Below are 19,434 nucleotides of genomic sequence, written 5' to 3'. Positions count from 1 at the left end.
AATGTTTGTGTCTGACAAAGATCCCTTCTTCCACCCCGAGTCAAAAGCCTGCTCTGTGCGAAGGCCAAGGCCTTAGTGGAGGGCATTCACAACGTGTGCAACACACAAACACAAATGAACACTCCAACGTGGTGAACAAATGCGTGCGCAGCATTTTTCCCTGGTGTTGATTTAAATCTGAGAGCAAGAATGGACTCTTAACAAACGGGTCCATTCCGTTTGTAGGATTTGACTGCTTGTACAATCACAAACGCACATACGTAGGCGGCATACACACAGTGGCGGAGAAAGTTAAATTATGGGTTTCAAAATGCACTACTCAACTGCATTACTCATCGTGCATTGTCCAATTTCACACATTTTCAAAAATCATATGAAAATATCAGATCTACAAGCTCCATTTTCAAATGTAGGGGCCGGGCTGAAGTGGGTAATGTATGTTTTGTGATAATAATCAAAATCTACAAAGTAACTATAGTAACTAAAGTTTTCAAAGAATTGTAGTGGAGTAAAAGTACAATATTTGGATCCGAGATGTGTAATGGAGTAGAAGTAAAAGTATTGGAATTTGGAATTACTCAAGTAAAGTACAAATACCTCATAGTTGTACTTAAGTACTTAAGTAGTCGTAAGTAAATTATGTACTTAATTACTTTCCACCACTGCATACACACTGTATATTGCAATGCATATAGTGGAATACAATCTCCTTGTGGGTGTCACCAGGAAACATTAAACAAGTGTTTTGATATGTGTTTAATAGAAAAATGACATGACAGAAGTCAGCATAAATAGTATTTTCTCGACAGAGCCGCAGCCTGCTCAAGGCCAGCCTCAGGCATATGGGGCATATAGTAGATTTAGCAAATTGTATGCAAACACAAGTAATATACCATATTATCCACCCATTATGAAGCCCATAATAATTAGCACAATAGAGTCTGCGAAGGAACAATTTTGCCACAATCATCTTGTAAAGTGCACTATAATGGTTAAAAATACATTGTCGACAATGTTTATGTGTCTGTAATATCCCCCATAACTTTGTGTTATTTTCAACTAAGGTAGGTTGTTACAGTATTAGGGAAAGTAAAAGATGAGTTACATTTTGTTCATTTGCTGCTTTCTTTCATTTTAACGATTTTAGCTATTTTTGACAGGGGGCAAAGGGCATTCAGCCAAGGACATTATTTACTATAGTCCTACTAGACCCCAGGAAATTACATCTGGACTAGCCTGGGCAATCCTTTTCGGGTTTATGATCCGGTCGGGAGCGGATGATATCGTGGTCAAAGCAAGTTTCTATCAACTCAGGCTAGTGGCCAGGATCAAGGGCTACCTTTCCCAACCTGACCTTCAGAGTTATCCACGCTTTTATCTCATCGCGGCTCGATTATTGCAATGCGCTATATGTAGGCATGGACCAGTCCACCCTCAGACGTCTGCAGCTTGTCCAAAATGCCGCCGCGCGCCTACTCACTGGTACGAGGAGGCGTGATCATATCACTCCCGTTCTTGCCTCCCTCCACTGGCTTCCCGTTAAATTTAGAATTTATTTTAAGATTCTATTATTTGTTTTTAAATCCCTAAACAGTTTGGCCCCCCTGTATTTATAGGCACTCATGGTCCCTTACACCCCATCCAGGGCCCTGAGGTCAGCTGACCAGCGGCTCCTGACTGTGCCCAATTCCAATTACAGGTCCAGAGGTGACCGTGCCTTTTCAGTGGCTGGCCCCAAACTCTGGAACCGTCTGCCCCTTCATATTAAGTCTGCTCCCTCCTTAGAGGCCTTTAAGTCTTTACTCAAAACCCATTTCTTCTCCCTGGCTTTCAATGTTTGACCTAATTAACCTGTGTACTTTTTGTGTTGCTTTGATTTTGTTTTACTATGTTACTTGTGTCATGTTTCCTGTACAGCACTTTGGTTGGCCTCCTGGTCTTTGAAAATGTGCTCTATAAATAAAATTTGATTTGATTTGATATCGCTACGTCATGTTGTAGTCATTGTTTTTTTGTAGTCATCAGGCAGGAAACATCATTCTGGAACTTCCTTTTCCCTCCAGAGCATGTGAGCGGAGCGGAGCGGCCGATAATTCCACTCTTCGCTCTCGGCGGCTTTTGTTACGCTCACGTCAAAATCCCCTCGCTCCGCTCCCGCTCCGCTCACATGCTCAGTTTCCCTCATACCGATTCTTCTCAATAAAAGCTGCAGGCTACAAGAGCTTTTGTTATTCTTCCGGTTTGAGGGAAATTAAGTTCCAGATGATGGTTCCTACAAAACAATGACTACAACATGAAGTAACGATATCATCTGCTCCAAATCGGTTCACATGGCAATTTTGAAAGCCTTGTGATGTGAGGTTACATCTGGCCACAAAAGATCACGGGATCTACTGTATGTGAAGGGGCATAGTATACTGACATATTGAGGCTACGACACACATTATGGTATCCCCCTTCACATGCAGTTGATCCCGTGATCTTTTGTGGCCAGATGCAATTTCCTGGGGTCCAGTAGGACTATAGTAAATATCAATAAATAAATCGACGTAAAATGTTGTACGAATATACATATTTAGCCACGTGTTCAAATCCCCCCCCTGTCAAAAATAGCTAAAATCGTTAAAACGAAGAAAAGCAGCAAATGAATAAAAAATATATAATAATAACAACAACACTCATCTTTTACTTTCTCTAATAACAACCTAAAAAAGTTGTCCTTTAAACACTTCACACTGCATGTTTTTAAACCATCATTGTAATCTAAAGTGAAAACTGCAATGGAGACTCTTCTAAACTAGTCTAGAGAGTCTCTCATGGCAACTGTAGGTATAGTGTAAAGCACTGGGGAACCTTTGGGGGACCTTGGGGGGTTCCATGGGTACCCCAGCTAAAAGATTCACCCTTTATAGGGGGTTGTCATTTTGTACAAATGTTAAATTAAGGAGGATTTTACAGTGTAGATTGGGGACGCAGAAAAAGAAAGAAAGAAAGAAAGAAGAAGAAGAATAGGAAACATATCAAATGGGGATCTGTGACGTAATGCATATCAAACTGGGGGTCCATAAAATAATAAAGGCCATAAGACAAATTCCAATATCCAAAATCTCGGCCACTCGATCACTCACATTCAGAGGTGACCTGCTGAAATATGTGACAATCGTGTAGACAATCACATAATCTGTCAGTGTCCGTCTGTCCAGTTTGTTTAGCAGAGTTCAACCTAGCGGAATTTAGGCCACGTAAGTACTTCCATGTAAGTCACGTGAAGTCCATAAGATGGTCACATATTTCGGCAGGTCACCAATTTCACCATAACACCGCCATGCTGGAGTGAGCGAGTGTGAGTGAGCGAGTGAGCGAGATTTTGGGTATTCTAAGGGGCTTGTGGCAAATTTCACACCCTAATAGATAGACGCTGTCAGTTTGTCTGCTTATGTACTGATTATGTCACCCTGTCTGTAAAATGTCTGTCCATCAGAGGGTGCTGAATATTCCAAAACAAACGTGGGCTAAAACAGTGGTTTCCAAACATGAGGTCATGTTTTCATATATATGAAAATATCTCATTACGAGATTTGTCTACTCGGTGTGTTCCAGAGAACCCACTTACCAGTGACATTATCGATGGTGAATCCAAGCTAATAGAAACGGCATGCTATAATAGAAGCCATTTTTCTCGCATTAATAGAAAAATAAAATATACTTTTTGAAATCTTGTTTGAAATGACCAAACCTGCGTACCGATCGATTATGTTTAATTCATAATGTATTTTTTGTGTACGTTTGGGTCCCGGGAGGAGACACCAAATTTCTCTTTTGGGTCTCGAGCTGAGAATATTCGAGGTGCCCGTGGGCTAAAACACACCACCCACACAGTCCACATGAAAGGCCATCCGCTATGCAACTCAGCTATGTATGCACACCTCTTTGTCACCTTGTCTGACTGACAGAACCGCACTCTGTCAATGTCAGTTCACCTGCAGGTATGTGGCTTTAAAGTCCGTTCCGAGGGCGTTCCGAGCGTTACACTTGTAAATCCCAGAGTGCGTGAGCACGGGGTGCTGTATGACGAGGCTGCCTTCCTCCGTCATGTGGATACCGCCCTGCGCCGAGAAGCGGTTATGGGGCACCAGCGTGGTGCGTCCGGGCAGCGTCCACGAAATGTCCGGCTTGGGCATGCCGCTGGCGACGCACCGTATCCTCACCGGCGACCCTCGGTTCACCTTGGTGACGGAGGTCGGCGCGCTGGTGATGCGCGGTGGGAAAACCATGACCACGACCGGGTAGGCCAGCGTGGACGAGCCCAGCGCGTTGGAGGCCTTGCACGAGTACGTCCCCCTGTCGAACGTGGCCACTTCGTTGAGCTGGAGCGTCCCGTTGGCGAGGAAGGAGACGCGGCCAACGGTCTGGGGTCTGTCCATGACGAGGCCGTTGGGCAGGGTCCAGGTGACGGTGGCCTGCGGCCAGCCGTCTGCGGAGCAAGGCAGGGTCAGGCTCTGGCCATACGCGATCCTAATGCCACCTGGACAATGGGTGTGAAATGGGAACAACAATGACAATTGTTGATAATATAGTCCTATCCTATTCACACAGCAAAACTGTAGGAACAATCCCTTGAGATGAACCGTTTGCGGACCCCCTTAAAAACGAGATGGTTCATCTCAGGTGATTGTTCCAATCAGACTGCCCTTTGGTGGAGGATAGACTTCATATTTCCCTGCTGTCTTTTGACAGAGGCATTATTTCATCTAGAGTCCTGGCTGTCCTGTATCGCAGGCTGAAGTTTAGCTCTGATGAACACACCTGCAACACCAGACATTCATCACAAGGTCTCTTTACGCTTGCCTAATGTAATGCAACACACTCTATACACAGTAATGTATAGAGCAATGAAAGTGCCACATAGTCTTCCATCACCACTCAATTCATACAGGCAACTTAAATCAGATTAAAAATAAATAAATTAAAGAAATATCTCAAGGAATCTGCTTTTTGATTACGGCTAACACATTATGGCCTACTACACAATATTTAATGTTTTTTTAAGTTTTAACTATGGTTGTTGAGATATCACTAAGATGTTATATTTATGAAATGATGTACTAACACCATATACAAATATGTAAAATGTTTTCATATTATATAATGAAATGTATCTTCCTGGATCCCAGGAAGAGTATAGCTGCTGCTATGGTAGTCGCTAGTGGGTAGCCTCGCGTAGCCAGCCTTCATCTGCCTTTGCAATTGCCCAGGCAGATTAAGTCTGTCCCCACTCAATTCACGGCCGAAATGGTGACGGCCAACCAGATTTGTCTGGAACCAGGCTATAACCAACCAGGGCCCAGTTAACAAGCAACAGCAAATTCATATCAATTGATAGTGTCCCGCAAAACTGGTTCTGAAATTGGGGTGCGGGGAAGGAAGCCAGCCAGGGGTTCCACATCAAAATGAGGAACAGTTTAACTAACACAATGCACGATACCCCTAGAAGCCAGAACGTGGCGCCAGTGCCATAGAAATCCACCCTATGAGTTTACAAGACGGGTCACTTCCGCCTGCCCCGGAAGTGATAGCCGTCCATATTTGATCCAGATTGTCATTCCAGGCGATGCATCGGCGTGGAATGGTTTCGCTTTCTTAGCGTGATCAAAGTTTAGACTTATATAACGTCTCAAAGCTCGCAGTTTGTCTCATTTTGAGGAGAAAAAGGACTATTAAGCGTGTGCGCGGCTGCGTGCAAGTCAGATCTGTGTGGAGGCTGTATAACATGTGAGTAATAGCAAAATAAATAAATAATAATAATATATATATATATATATATATATATATATATATATATATATATATATATATAATTTTTTATTTTACTTTTTTATTTTGGCACAGGCGGGTCGTGGAGAGAACAACGAGGTCCCACGGTGAAAACCTGTATCTTGTTAGGAATTGAAGTGAGTGACACCATCAATGGGGCAGCTTTTAGTTTGGATTGTCAGATAAACTGTTGGCAGTATAATGCAAGTGTGAAACATGAACAAAATAAGTTACCTGGAGTTCCTCTGATCACAGGCTTCCTTCCTGCTTCCAGGGCATACTGCTTCTCGGCTTGTCCCGCAACATTTTTCGCCACGCACCTGTACACCCCTTTGTCACTCGCGACTGGCTGGGAAATCCCGAGAGTTCCGTTTCCGGGGTGGTGGGTGAAACGCTGGAGAGTGACGCCGGGGGTCAACTCTTTCCCGTTGGGAAGGATCCACAGAAAATCCGGGTGCGGCTTGCCGCGGGCGGGACACTCCAGCGTCAGCTCGCCGCTGTCTGGCTTGATGGGAAGGATCTCAATACTGGGCGTGACGAAGCTCGGCTTCTCCGCCACTGCCGCTACCTCTAGCTCGACCAACAGAGACGCTTCGCCCAGGCGGTTCTTGGCGAGACACGCGTACCTTCCGGCATCCGTTTTCCTCACTCCTCTCAGCTCCAAGCTCCCGTTCCGGTGAACTTGGAAGCGACCGCCTAGGTAGGGGGTCGGGAGTGAGACACCATAAGGTGTGGCCCACGAGACCCTTGGCTCTGGCTTCCCTTCCGCTCTGCAGTCCAGCATCGTCGTTTGGTAGTTTACAGCCAGGACCTTTGTGGCGTGCTCCCCTCCGACTCCGTCGATGTGCGGTTCCTGGGGCTCCACCTCCAGTTGCATGTTTTTAATGTCGTCGCCGGCCGGATTTCGAGCCACACACGCATAATTCCCTTGATCGGAAAGTGTCACCCTCTTGACCACCAACATGCCATCGTGCAAAACCTGATAGCGATCCGACGAGGCCGATATCACTTCATTTCCCGGCGAGATCCACACGATGCGAGGTCTGGGATCCCCCGACGCGTGACAAATCAGCCTAGCAGCTTCTCCCAGCCTCGCTGTCACCAGTGACTGTGATTTGAAGCTGATCTTCGGGACGTCAGGTGCCACTTTGACGCTCACCTTTCTCTCGTCCTTGCCTAGTTTGTTCTCGGCATAACAGGTGTAGTCGCCCTCGTCTTTTTTGCCCATCTGCTGGAGGAGCAGCGTTCCGTTGCCGAAGATGACGTAGCGGCGGTTCCGAAGGCCGCTGTCGTCCGACTGGAGAGCGTTGTTGATGAAGGTTCCGTCTGGGAGGCTCCAGGAAACCTCTGGGTCAGGGAGTCCTGTCGCTACACAGTCCACCTACACACCGGGAAAGGAAACATAGAAAAGTGTATGAATTAATCTGTGTGTTATGGCCTTGGGCAGAATGTTTTGAAACAATTCAAAAAGTTTCTAACTGTTCAAAAACAGCAAAAGAAATGGCAGCTCTACAAACTCAAAATGCATTTCATCGCTTTGCATTATGAGCTTGTAGGTATCAAATAGACTATTGCCTCGCGCAATTGTCAAATGCTTCGGTCATGCAGTCTGGAGTAACGGAAGCTCTATCACGAGTAAGCGATAAAGCGGACGTGGAGACTCCTCCCCACTTCTCTTTCGTCTTTACAGTCGCACAAATTTATCCTAATATAAATAGAAATCACCTAAGCATATATAGCTTGTTGTAAAATGTATATTTAAAAAATGTATATATATGATATTTTAAAATATACTTTCGTGAATGGAAATGGCAGCTTCCTTACTCAGATTTCGGGAGGTGTAGTTCCAGACTCTATAGCATTCGGAAGTTGTGTAATAGTCGTCTGGCTATGCAAGACTAGCTATCAACTATTCATTGTACGACAAAGTGTAAAGGGCTGATATACTGTATAGAGTACCTGGAAGTTTTGTCCGAAGGCGACTGTGGCCTGAGGCGTCCTCAGGTGTTCAATCCTTGGAGGGGTCATCAGAACCTCCACCTCACATCAGAACAAACGCACAGGAGGTCAATGAATGAGCAAACAAATCACTGCAGTTAAACTAATTCACACCCTATTTCAAATGTACTGTACAATGTTTCAAAAGGCAACACTAAAGTCAAAATCTAAACATGAATTCATAGCGAAAACAGTTGCACAGTTGAATGTCAAGTTCATATTGGCTGAATCTGTTTGGTGTTCATTGACTGTTACCTGTTGTGGTGTACACAGATCATAACCCTCTTGTGATCAGTGACATCACAAAGGTGTACTCTGCAGGCCAAAGAGTACACCGACAGGGCTGTCCCCTAATGTTTTGTGCACCCCCTGTTACCTATAGCTGACGCACCCCCCAACGTTCAGTCCCGTTGTATTTGGCTAAAAATGATAAATGTTTTCATATGGATGGATGGATGGATGGATGGATGGAAATAATCGTGGAATGTCAATGCACTGAGAGACACGCAGCTGCTCTATACATCACCTTACAACAGTGTTTACTGGCCGTTTGTGTTAAATAACACCATAAAACCGCCATTACCCTTTTCATGTCAAGGCACCCCCTAGAGGGCGTTCATGCACCACAAGGGGTGCACCGTACGCACCACAGTTTGGGAAACCCTGGCGTATAGTAACATTGGGAGTTTAATAAGGGCAAAATGAGAAAATAACCCCCCCAAAAACACCTTCCATTAAATTCCTGATCTATTCCTATACTGTACCTGGAAGAGCTCCATGTCCTCTCCGTTGGGTTTTTGGAAGACACAGAGGTAGTTTCCACCGTCCAACTCTGTGAGCTGTGAGATCCTCAGAGTGCCGTTAGGAAACACTGTGACTGGTCTCTGTGGGCTGAGAGAGAGAGGCCAGAGGAAGGGGAGGTGGAAACACATATCTGACATCTTAAACCAGTGGTTCTCAAACTTCATGCCAAAGAGTCAAGGACCCCCAAACTGCTATGAATTTGGCTTGTCAGTCAGTCAGTCAGTCAGTCAGGCGCACGCACACACGCGCACACACACAGCTGTGGGCTCTTACCTGTACCGATGCTCCATGATGATCTTGGAGGGTAGCTGCCAGACAGTCCCTCTGGTGGAGCCAGTGGACTCAGGACAGTGCAGGTAGACGGTGGATCCGTACATAGCAGAGACCGAGTGGTGCTGGGAGGGCCGCGGCGGCATGCCGCCATCGCCGTAGCGGCTGGAAGGATGGATGGCGGGGAGCGACAGATCCGCTCGCACTTCCAGCTGGAGTGTTCTCTTAGCGACACCCACCGGATTGGTGGCCAAACACTCGTATCTATACGGCAAAGGTAGATAGACGGGGGATTTGAAAGGTAATTATTCCAGTCTTGGAAGAGTACATAATGCATTTTAGAAATACTTTGTTAAAAGTCCTGTATTCAACATTTTACTCAAAGTACAAAAGTCTTGGCATGAAATGTATTCATTAAGTACCAATTAAAAAAAACTCATGAATCATGAAGGAAAAAAGAAATCCTGCGATTTTGTAACCCATTTTCTCACCCAGTGTAAATTATCTAATGTAATGCTGGGTGCTACACTCCCTCTGCCAATCTAGGGAGAGCAACGGACTGACCTCATACTTCCTTCAATGCATGAGGAGTCCAAGCCACTTCTTTTCACCTGACAGGGGGAGTTTCCCCTGTTGGACGTAGCGTGTGGAAGGAACACGTAATTCCAACCAGTTCCTTTCCCCTTCATGAGGCGCCCCGGCTGGCCAGGGGGAGACAGTTTAGAGACCAGGATTACTGTATGTTTTTTGTGAGGGTACCTACACTATAGGGCAGGGGTGGGCAACTTTGAATATGGAGAGGGCCACTATAGTTCCACACTCACTCCAGAGGGCCACATTGCATACAATGTTCAAAATGTGTCGCACTGCGACGTGTTTTGAGCTTGTATATCATTTTTTTTGCTATATTTGAGTTGAAATCCTGAATAATAATCTTTGCTACTTTTAATTATTGGAATCCTGAAAAGATTATTTTTTATTTAATTTCAAATGCAACTAGATAAAGTGCTCCTCGGGGCACATTATAAGGAGTAATATCCAAAAATGTGTTTTATAAAAGTCAGTCTCCTGGTGGCGCTATAACAGGCCGTTCTGGAAAATTTGGGGCAGAGATTCATCGTTGGCATCCAGGGAAGCGCGTGTGCAAAATTTGGTATCGACCGGGTTAGCGGTGCTGGAGATTAGCTGGTAACAGACGGATGGACACACACACAGACAGACTCACACACGGACGGAGTGCAAAACATATACTCTCTCCCCATGCCTTCAGCCTGGTGGAGACAATTAGTTATAGTTATGTTAACTATATGAAGTAAATACAAATACACTGGACATAAAAAAAGACAATAACATTTAATACTATAGGAGACAGAGGGAGAACATGCAAACTCCATGCAGAAAGTGTCCTGAACCTCTAGTAACAAGTAATAAGTAAATAAGGTGACTCCTCCTGTACCTCCCAGCGTCGGCCGGTGTAACGCTCCTGACGTACAGCGTCCCGTTGGGGAAGACAAAGAGCCTGCGACCCAGGAACTGGGACGGCTTCACGGCCACCCCTGCTGGTAGCATCCACTTCAGCACAGGCTCCGGTTGGCCTTTGGCAGAGCAATGGACATACACACTCCTCCCTGGTTATAGAAGAGGTAAAGGGGTCGGCCAGTGATTCTCAGCGTTCTGAATTTTTAAGGACCCCCGGTTTGATACTGTATGCATTATTAATCCACAGGCCCCCACTTGTTAATTTAACTGTGTATGAATGGATCCACCAATTTGGTTACATTTGTCCACTCAGAGTTACATACTGTAGGCTACCCGTAAGGGTCCATTTGGACCCCCGGTTGATATGTGTATGTACTCACGTACTCATACTGTACTGTATACACTCTACTACACTGTGGATTGACTGTTCATTACTCTGAATCTCCATTGGTCTTGGGTATTTTATTCTAGATCCCTGTAGCTGTTTATACCTATTCTTCTTCTTCTTAATTTTTTAATTGATAGCTGTATATCTTTTTTTCCCTTGCATCGGCATGTCCTACGTCTTTACTGCAGTGCTGAATTTCTCTCATGAGATCAATAAAGGTCTGTCTGTCTGTCATACCTGGCTGAATGATCACGGTGTCCATCACGCCCTCGCTGATGCTCGGAGGCAGCGCTGCCACGTGCAGATGGTAGGTTATCGTGTCGGCGCCCGCGGCGTTGCTCGCAATGCACTTGTAGTCCCCCTTGCTGGAGAAATTAGCCGCCTGGATTCGGAGGGTCCCGTTGTGGAGCAGAGACAGCGCAGAGAGGTGCACCTGAACGACGCCGACGTCCCGCACAAACGTTCTGTCAGGAAGAATCCAGGAGATGTGCGCCGGCGGCTTCCCCGAAGCGAGGCAGTCCAGACCGACACTCTTCCCCAAGTACACTGCCATCTCTGTGGACTTGGGAGGTGTGATCTTGGGGGCCTGCGTCTGCACGGCCAGCGTTACCACCATTCGGTCCGATCCGAAGCGGTTCTGGGCCGTGCAGAGGTACTGACCGCGATCCTGGAGCTGTACATTTCTGATGACGAAGGTCCCATTCTGGAAGACCTCAAAACGGAGACCATGCTTGGTGTTGGCAGGAATGGTGGCGCCTAGGGTAAAGGAATGGAGGGATGTGAGAGTAGTCTCTGGATACAGACGTACAGTTTTCGAAGGCTTTCGCCCAACAGTCAAGGTCGTATTTAAAGACGGAAACACGATCATCAGGTATTATTGATTATACTACTTCAAAAAGGTGTACAGAAAGTGTTAAAATTATGTTACTACTACTGTATGTGGCCACAGCCACCAGTTCATCTTAATGAACTGGTGGCTGTGCTACCTTAGTAGCACCTTAGCACAACCCACCTGACCTGAACTGAAGCCCACCACAGCTGTAGTTGTATGAAAATGGCAATGGGGTTGGGGAGTGGTTATTGGAGGGGATGATTTTAGTGTGTCACTAAAGAGGTGTATTTCGATTGGGCCTTTTGACTCAAAGGTTTTCAGCTTTCAGGAAGAAACCAAATATCACAACCGTGTGAAGTGAGGGATACACATGGGAAGCCATCTATGGCACTCCATCTTTACGAAGGAAGGGAAGCGCTCCACACCAGACATGTGTATTGTGTAGTTGTGTACCTCAGTATGGGGAGGCAAACTGGAACCGGAAATTCAAGGGAATGCATTGAAGTCAGTGAGATCCAGATGGACCGGCTTATGAACAACACTGTTTTTGAATGATTGCAACCTGGGTCAGATAATCCGCAAAATAAGATAATTATCACACATTGTTTTGATGTTTTCTGATCACTTGTTTTTCAAAGTGCACGCTATGTAATGGTATCTGTGCCAACTCATGATCGTTTCTGGCCTGGCAGGCGAAATGTATACTCTGTGCTCCTTAGATACCTCAATAAAATGATAGTGTGCAAATCCAAAAACAATTGACAGCTGAAAATATGACATGTTTTCTTTTTCACGATTATTTTACAAAGATCGCAGTCATTCACAAATGGTGTGTTCTTAGCTGGTCCACCTGGCTCTCATTGACTTCAATCCAACGTTCGGCTCCAGTTTGCCTCCCCCATGTAGTGTGACGAATCTGCCAGCTGGAATAGCTGGACAGATAAAGTGACGTAGATTTCTGTTCCTTCCTAAAGAAGTTCCAAGTTAAACGTATTAGCTTATTTCAGAAGCTCTTGAAACTTGTCATTTACCAACCCACTTAACTTCTGTGCTGCTGTTGCTGCAGTCATGTACAAAATTAACTCCTACTGGAAACCAAATGAGTCTAAGCCTACGTGTAGCTATATATATTTTAAAGATATCCTTAACTTCGGAAATGTACCCTAACCAGAAAACCTAACAAGAAAACCTTATAGCCCGCACGCACGCACACATACATGCACACACACACACACACACACACACACCCCTTCTTTCTATATACAAAAACAATGGAGCTTGCACAAAAACAAAATGTACCCACTGTTTTACAGTGACAATAAAGATGATTCTGATTTTGAAATGCAGACTCTGTTGAATATGAAGACTGTTGCAGATATAGCTGGCTAGAGGGGAGCAGCGGAAGATAGCATACAGTATAACAGTCATACTAAATCATCCTAAGCAGTGTATCCCTTTCAGTTTCAGCCACACACACAGAAAGCAAACACATTTACCACCGACGTGTGAGAGAACAAAGAGGAGTTGTGATTAGTCTCAAGTTGTAAAAGTTTATGTGTGGAATCCTCTGGTGGAGCTTGTCTAATGTCCCCCTGTTCAGCATGAAACAGCAGACACATGCAGGATAGCACACATGCATGAGCAGTGAGCACCATACATACTGTACACACATACGCACGCACAAACGCACACACGCATGTGCACACACGTGTGTGTGTGTTTTGTTTCTTATTTTCCTTTAACTATATAAATACAGTACATCCTGTTTTTATATATACTGAAGTATACATCCTTATTGTATACTTAGCCTAATTGTACTGTTTTTGTCATGAATACAAAATAATTTGATAACAAAAAATATATTTAATTGGATGAGTATACCAGTTCATAGCATCAAATGTGTCAACCAATCAGATTTTGAGTTTGCCCTGCTGGGCGTTTTCTTTCATGTGCCAGGGTCCTCTAGCTGGTCTTTGGTGACGTTAACATCAATTACTTCCTTTGAACGAAAACGTGTTGCGTGATGACGAAGCGCGGCCCGGTCCCATTTTTGCACCGTCTGCACGTTCCTCCATCAGCACAGCTGATTTTGATTAGAGAACTATTCTCATTCATTAATCTCATTCAAGATGACATCTGACAGTGTATTAGTCATTTTAAACTTAATCAGCAAGCTAAAATATGTATCTGAAAGCATCTTAGGTTAGAAATAAGCCACAAAAGGCTACATATCAAATGATTCAATATATAGCATAAGACATTGTTATTTCTGCATCCTGCTGTCTCTCAGTTTTACCAACAGCCAGATTGAATTGACTGAAAATCCTTTATGTTGAAGAACTGTATATTGAATGATTAATTAGAAAAGGACAATTGGCCTTTGATCATGGCTGCCTTGTCAACTGACTGCACTTGATTCAATCAGTGTGCTTTTAACAAAGAGAGGCTATTGTTGTGTCATGTCACTCACAGATCTAATTCCTCCCCTTTCTGTGTTGTGTATAAATATTTTGTAGCAAGATGGTGGATCAATCATCCTGCATGCTGGAAGAAAGGTGTTTCTCTAGGGTCTCATCACGTCTGGTTCTCACTCTGGTGATTCTATTTTAAGGTTCATGCATTAAGTAAGATTTGCTAGATAGAAAGTGAACTGAATATTCTCACTATTGACAACGGATTTAAGTCAAGAAGGAATTCAAGTTATTCCATTCGAGCAGGTACGTTTGAATACTGTTTCATTGTGGTGTTTTTGTCTGTGCCAGCATGAAGTTAGCTCTACAGGAGGAAGTAGGCCTATATCCTTCTGCTAGATAAATAATTAGTGCTAAACTTTATTAATACAGATGGACGGGTCGGTAGCAGCAGGGCAGCAATCTTCAACATGTTCACTCAGTGTCGGCATGTTTACTGTATGTTTACTAGAGATTTCCTGATTTAAACATCGACGTAAACAGGCTGGTGGTCTGGTGAATATAGCTTGAGTGAATGATTTCCTAATTATACAAATGTGATTGCATGGTGATGCAGCTGCCCATCAGATGCAGTTAAGTATTCACATACCGTACAGGTTTCAAATATTTTATCTAATAATGCCATCACCACAACTCAGCAGTATTGCTACTGCTGAAGCTATAGTAGTAGTAGTTGTTGAACTTAATTGAGACACTACTATCACTCTCACTGGTAGGCTATACTGTACAGTCATACAGTAATAAACAACTCAGTGTGTAAAGCTGTAAAGTGTTAGTGGACTTGATGTTGTTCAACACACAAGCTGCTTCAGACACCATGACAGGCAGTCGAGGGCCAGGCAGGTGGAGAACTACTGTAGAACTAGAAGAAGTAGTCTTAATACTGCTATACTCATATTTTATCATTGTTGAATTGTCTTCCAGCTGTAACAGCCTCAGTGAACATTCCACGTCAGAAGAGTGATAACTGCAGACAACATGGCTTCATGTCTGGCTCGTCTGGAAGAGGAGCTCACCTGTCCTGTGTGCCGTGACATCTTTAAACATCCTGTTCTGCTGTCGTGCAGCCACAGCTTCTGCAAAGGCTGTCTGCAGGAATGGTGGACAGGGAGACCAACACACGGATGTCCTGTTTGTAAAACAACATCCTCCAGTGACAATCCTCCTACAAACTTGGTGTTAAAGAACCTGTGTGAGAACTTTGTGGAGGAGAAACGCCAGAGTGACTCGTCGGTGAGCTCAGAAGTCTTCTGTGGCGAACACGGGGAGAAGCTCAGGCTCTTCTGTCTGGACGATGAACAGCTGGCGTGTCTCGTGTGTCGGGATTCAGAAAGACACGCCGGACACAAGTTCTTACCTGTGGGCGAAGCGTTGACTCGTTGCAAACAGAAAGTCCAGGAATTACTGAAGCCTGTAAAGAAGCAACTGGAGGACTTTGATGAAGTAAAAAAAAATTATGACCAAACAGAAAAACACATCAAGTTTCAGGCCCAGGACACAGAGACACAGATTAAGGAACAATTTAAAAACCTTCATCGGTTTCTACGAGAGGAAGAGAAGACCAGGATTGCCATTCTGAGGGTCGAAGAGGCACATAAGAGTCTGGAGATAGAGGAGAGGATCGAGGAGCTGAACAGAGACATGGCGACCCTCTCTGATGCAATCAAAGCCACAGAGGACCAGCTGAGAGCCGACGACCACTTCTCGTTCCTGCAGAACTACAAGACCACGATGGAGGGAATCCAGCTCACCCTGCAGGACCCACAGCCGGTCTCGGGACCACTGATAAATGAGGCCAAACACCTGGGCAACCTGGCCTTCAAAGTCTGGGACAAGATGAAGGACATTGTCTCCTACACTCCTGTGATCCTGGACCCCAACACCGCACATCCAGAATACATCCTGTCTGATGATCTGACCAGTGTGAGACATGGAGGTGAGCAGCAGCTTCCTGTCAACGCAGAGAGGTTTTTGGACTATGACTATGTCCTGGGTTCTGAGGGCTTTAACTCAGGGACTCATAGCTGGGATGTTGAGGTCGAACACAATAAAAACTGGACAGTGGGTGTGTTAGCAGAGTCTCACCCGAGACAGGGAGAAAACGACGCTAGATACTGGCAGATAGAGCTCTATCAAGGTGAATACAGAGCTGCCTACTCGCCAGGCCTAGGGGCTTTAACTTGCATGACCGTTCTGTCGGTGAGGCAGAAACCCCGGAGGATCAGAGTCCAGCTGGTCTGGAACCGAGGAGTGGTGTCCTTCTCTGATCCTGATGCTGACACACACATACACACCTTCACACACACCTTCAAAGGGAGGCTGTTTCCGGTCTTTAGCAATTATGAGGATGCCGATGATATGTCTCTGAAGGTGTTACCGGGGAAGATCCATGTCACTCTGTATGACCACAGTTAGAACGTATGGCATGTAATAAAACCCTGTTAAACTCTCCATGGTGATAAGAACTAATTATGACAGGTTGTTTGAATTGAATTGCCAATAATTTCTTTAATGTATCATTCTGTGTTGAATCACGGTTGAGGACAGACGGAGAGATGGACTGTCAGATTGAATGATTAACGATTAAAGATGGAGTGCCACAATTTTTGTATTTTTCCAGTTTTTCATGTGTCTATGAGGTGACGGTACTTCATTAGACACCCTGGAGTCGTTTGTATGTGCAATGGTGTATTAACTTTGTATTTAGGGTTTCTTCCTGGAGGCTGAACCCTTGACAGTCAAACGGGCCAATGAAATAAACAGTAATATAGTGACATCACATTATCAGCCCCTCCCCTAACCCCTCCTCCTTTATCATACAACTACAGCTGTGGGTGCAGCTTCAGTTCAGGTGGATCACCACCCATTACCACCCACCAGGCAAACCAGGTATACTTAATGAACTGGTGGGCGTGCCCACATAAAAACAACATTTGAACAAATACTGTACACTAAATAAGACCTGATGATCATGTTTTAGGGTGGAAAAAAATCACGGCACTCCATCTTTAAGTTTTGCATTTTATAGTGCACATGAATCAGTCAAATTCCAGTTATTTTTGCGACCGAAGTTAACTATGGAATCATGCATTTCCCATCAATATTAGCCAGCAACTCTACATCTGACCTCAAACCTCAAAGCCTTAGATCTCCATATATGGACAATTGTACATACAGTATGTCAGAACCTGTTCTGACATTCCATATATTGATCCTTCCCCATCCATCCTTCCTCTTCGATGTCTCCCTTTTGACTTATACCGGTCCATTCAAATTTCAAACTCTAGACGGGCCTGCCTAGCATAACCCTTTGGCCAATGGTCGTGGGCTTCGCATCTTCACCGTTTGGCATAGCCCTCTAACATATTGCCATATTTTGCAAAAAACAACTGCACGGTTAAGCCAGAACTGCTATTTTTGGCGGAAGAAGAAGAATTATAAGAAGAAAGAAAGGAAAAGAATCCGGGAAAATGCAATAAGGGACCATAGACCCTTAATAAAAATCCTTGCCTGACCTTAAAATGGGCCACAGCCCATTATTTGGGAAAGTTTATCTCTCACCTGTAGAGACTTTGGTCGATGCAGGGGAGGTAAATGGTAAAATAAATGGAAAATGGAAAATGTATATAGCGCTTTGGGCTCTTTACATATAAGATGCATTACATTCACACACACCAATGGTGGAGGAAACCATGCAAGGCATCAACCTGCACATCAGGAGCAATTAGGGATTCAGAGTCTTGCTCAAGGACACTTTGACATTAACTCTGGGGGAGCCCGGGATCGAACTGGGAACCTTCAAAGGTTCCCAACCGGCAACTCTACCCCTGAGCCACTGCCGCCAGAGATAGTTACTCACCTGTAGAGACTTTGGTCCATGCCAGGTTCGGGGAGGGGTTTCCTGAAGCCTCGCAGGACATGAACACATCGCTTTCTGCCAGCACTGACACGCTAGCCCTGGTTACCGTGGTGATATGGGGCTTAACTCCGCCTCCTGTTCCCATAAGCCCTGGGAACGGCGGCGCGGGGGTTGGTCGCCGGGAGCCGGAACGTCCTGCAGGAACGTTAGGTACACACAGTGGTACTGGAATGGAACTAAGTACATTTACTCAAGTACTTTTACTGTAATACAACGTTGAGGTATTTGTCATTTCCAATTATAATACTTGGAAATTATAATATATTAATACTTTTTTACTTCTACACTACATCTCAGAGGAAAATATTGTACCTTTACTTCGTTAGTTGTTTGAAGATTTTGATTATTACAAAACCACTATCGGCCCTATATACAGATTTTGGCCATTTTAAAATAGCCAATGTACTAGATCAGTTATTTTAAACAGATTAATATAATGAGTATAGTGAGTGCTTTTATGTTTGGTACTTTAAGTACATGTTGATGAGTATTTCTACATTGCAGAATTGATACTTTTACTTTAGTAAAAAATGTGAATCTGTTAAGTACATGTTGATGAGTATTTCTACATTGCAGAATTGATACTTTTATTTTGGTAAAATGTGTATCTTTGTCAAATTCCAGATGGCAGCATTTAGGCTACTTCTTAGCATGGTACTACTACTAACCTCCATTGGACCATCGACCACCGTGTATTACCACAGCTGTGGTGTAGGGGCGGGGAAAAGCCGTTGGGAAAAGACCGAAGGACGACAGCGGTGATGATGATGTGGTGGGTAAAGCACGTTGTGGAGGTCTCGGGGTGTAGGTGTGGGACACGGTGGCTGCTGCTGGTTTGGGTGCATAGGATGTGGGTGATGGTGGAACGTGGGGAACGGGTACATTGGAAGATGGAGAGTGGGGGTAGCTCATCTTAGGCCTGGGAGTCAGTGGGAATGTCACCCTCCTTCCTAGCTGAGCGATGCGTTCGAGCTGTGCCTGAAATAACACACACATCCATCCGAATTACAATTCACATTTTCAACATTTGAATTCACGCATTCACCCCCTGTGTGCCATTAAATCCAAGTGAAGATTGCGCAGTTGTATTGTGTATAGATGGCCATATAGGACTCCAAAGACGCATTTACACACAGTAATAATCACAGTTATGCACAAAAATATTGGACTGCATGGACACACGCATGCACGCAACAGACACACTATTACTATACTCATGAGGACATAAACATTTTAGGATAGTGAATTTATAAATGCAATTTATAATCCCAATCTTTTCCTAATTGCAAAACGAACTCCCAAATCTTTTTGCCCTCACAAGTACACGCACGCATGCGCACACACGCACACACGCACACACGTGTCAATTATGTAAAAAATAATGAAATATAATTTATAATAAAATATAAAAAATACATGTGTTCATCTCGTGACCTTGCCATACCTTAGCTTTTGCTGA

General features: G+C 44.5%; 2 protein-coding genes across 4 annotated transcripts in view; one reads left to right on the top strand and one right to left on the bottom strand.

Moving 5' to 3' along the window:
- Positions 1-752: 752 nt before the first annotated feature.
- LOC308323118 (matrix-remodeling-associated protein 5) overlaps positions 753-19,434 on the bottom strand; it is a 74,902-nt gene continuing 56,220 nt past the window's right edge. For 2 of the 3 annotated variants that reach the window (XM_080774743.1, XM_080774742.1), the window contains exons 9-17: positions 18,644-18,953; positions 17,916-18,110; positions 10,991-11,509; positions 10,343-10,514; positions 8,890-9,150; positions 8,577-8,703; positions 7,774-7,854; positions 6,049-7,195; positions 753-4,525 (exon numbers count right to left, since the gene is read on the bottom strand). In XM_080774743.1, the coding sequence (XP_080630869.1) occupies positions 3,972-4,525; positions 6,049-7,195; positions 7,774-7,854; positions 8,577-8,703; positions 8,890-9,150; positions 10,343-10,514; positions 10,991-11,509; positions 17,916-18,110; positions 18,644-18,953 (3,366 nt within the window). In that variant the 3' untranslated portion in view covers positions 753-3,971. The remainder of the gene's footprint in view (positions 4,526-6,048; positions 7,196-7,773; positions 7,855-8,576; positions 8,704-8,889; positions 9,151-10,342; positions 10,515-10,990; positions 11,510-17,915; positions 18,111-18,643; positions 18,954-19,434) is intronic. The other variant, XR_013964801.1, reaches the window with a different exon arrangement.
- On the top strand, positions 15,035-16,471 carry LOC308322887 (nuclear factor 7, ovary-like; the record flags this gene model as incomplete). Its single annotated transcript, XM_080774376.1, has 1 exon — positions 15,035-16,471. One exon carries the CDS (start codon positions 15,035-15,037, stop codon positions 16,469-16,471), a length of 1,437 nt encoding a protein of 478 aa, XP_080630502.1.

The sequence above is a fragment of the Protomyctophum bolini genome, assembly GCF_963924005.1.
Source record: "Protomyctophum bolini genome assembly, chromosome: 10".
Lineage (NCBI taxonomy): Eukaryota > Metazoa > Chordata > Actinopteri > Myctophiformes > Myctophidae > Protomyctophum > Protomyctophum bolini.
The sequence above is the reverse complement of the archived record's forward strand: the minus strand, read 5'-3'. Positions and strand labels throughout refer to the sequence as shown.